At 35.2% G+C, this 1921-nt stretch overlaps 1 protein-coding gene across 1 annotated transcript; it reads right to left on the minus strand.

The window, feature by feature from the left end:
- Nucleotides 1-790: 790 nt before the first annotated feature.
- On the minus strand, nucleotides 791-1686 carry LOC105172587 (vacuolar iron transporter homolog 4). Its single transcript, XM_011094093.3, has one exon. It carries the CDS (start codon nucleotides 1608-1610, stop codon nucleotides 951-953), a length of 660 nt encoding a protein of 219 aa, XP_011092395.1. The 5' UTR covers nucleotides 1611-1686; the 3' UTR covers nucleotides 791-950.
- Between the last annotated feature and the right edge of the window lie 235 nt (nucleotides 1687-1921).

Below are 1921 nucleotides of genomic sequence, written 5' to 3' on the forward strand. Positions count from 1 at the left end.
AAAAATTGATTGAATCTATAACCTTGACGGCTTAAGTCTGATAAGGGATTTAATTTGGATGAGTGACATAATTGAGGGACGAAAAGTGATACTTATTCAACAATTATACTTTTTTTTTTTTTGATATTTGATGTAATTATCAGTAGTTCGAAAAATTACATTTATAGTTTAAAGTTGACTTTTGTCTATAAATAGGTACCTTTGTGTGAATTTTGTTGATATTTACAAAAATATTTTAAAAAGTTGATATAATAGGGTTTTTTTTCCTCAATTTTTTGCTAATATCAGCAAATTCGATCAATTTTAATTAATGGGAAGACTTATTCGCTAGATGAAAGTAAAGCTTAGGGTTATTAGCTATATTTTTCAAATCACATGGATCTATGTGCAAAATATTATACCAATTTTCAAAGAAGAGGAGAGTGTAATTATCCCTAAAGTTTTTAAAATATTAAAAACTATATATTTTTTTAGAATAATATTAAAAACATTTTTTATAAATATGAGAATATTAGTGTTGAAAGATTTTATAAATTCTTATGTGCATGACTTTGACTCTAATACATATAGATATATAGATAGATAGACAGACAACATCAAATATATATAGTCAAATTATCAGAATTATTTGTTTATATTTTCATGTTCGATTTTCATTATTGAACTTTAACAATGACTTTCATAATTTGATTATTTTAATTATGGGATATATATATATATATGTGTGTTGATGTAATGATTATTATACCATAAAGAAAGAGCAATTTGTTAAACATGCAAAAGAGTCAGCTTACAACAGAAACATCCAACCTTATTGCATGTCAAGCTTGCAAGAGAAACATGTTACAGTTCATAATGCTTACCATCTCCAATCCATTCCAACAACCCCAACATCATTTTACACATGAAAACACACACAAATTATGACACCCTAACCTCCCACTTTGCACTCACATCTCCAAACCCCTAGAGCTAAGCAATTTAGTCAGCCCAAATGTGATACCCATGGCCATCAACCCTCCCACCACCACCCTACAACAAGACCTCACCACATTCGTCCTCCCCAGCACTGCACCCACACCGCCAAACGCCACCAAAGCCGCGGTGGTTGCCGCCATTACGACTGCCAGCCTAACCTTATAGTCAGCTATAAAAGCAGCTGCCAGCAACGGCACAATCGCCCCTAACGAAAATGCTAGGGCTGATGCCAAGGCAGCTTGGAAAGGGTTGGGAAGTTTCTCCTTCTCCACATTCTCTTCGTCGTTTTCGACCATTATTGTTTCCCTCTTCATCTGGGCTACCTCTATATCCAGCTGAGAATACACAGAAACAAATTCGCCTATCGCCATGCTGCAAGCACCGGCAAACAGCCCTGCAAACCCTGTCAAGATCATGACCTTAACATCGTCTTTAACAGCTCCAACTCCCATCATAAGTGATGCAATCGAAACCAATCCATCATTGGCTCCAAGAACGGCCGCCCGGAGCCACTGTGCCCTTTTTGAGTAGTCAAATTCCTCTACTTCAGGAACAACACTGAGGTTGCATTGGTTCTGGTCTACACTGTCCTTGGGGATTGTAACAATTTGGACATCGTTGGATGCAGCCATGAGAGAGATATGTAACTAGATATGGTTGTAATGACTATAAGTTGTCTTGTTTGAGTATGCATGCAAATGTGCAAAGAGAGAGAGGGTATATATAGAGAAATTGTCCAAAAATAAATATTGTAGTTTGAAGAGCACAAGCCTTTGGTGGGATTATTAAAATATATCAATTGTAATAAACTATACAAAGGCCTAAAATCATAGCAGCCCTCTTTGGTCTAATTACCAAATGTACATTCCTCAGGAAAATCAAGGAAAACATGCATGCAGAAATGATCTTTAATCTACACTTTAAATTTATAAGTTTCATGTTC

The sequence above is a fragment of the Sesamum indicum genome, linkage group LG10 (genome assembly GCF_026168435.1).
Source record: "Sesamum indicum cultivar Baizhima isolate 11 linkage group LG10, ASM2616843v1, whole genome shotgun sequence".
NCBI lineage: Eukaryota > Viridiplantae > Streptophyta > Magnoliopsida > Lamiales > Pedaliaceae > Sesamum > Sesamum indicum.

Coding starts and splice junctions, on each gene's coding strand:
- LOC105172587 (XM_011094093.3), bottom strand. CDS start 1,610: ATGGCTGCATCCAACGATGTCCAAATTGTTACAATCCCCAAGGACAGT.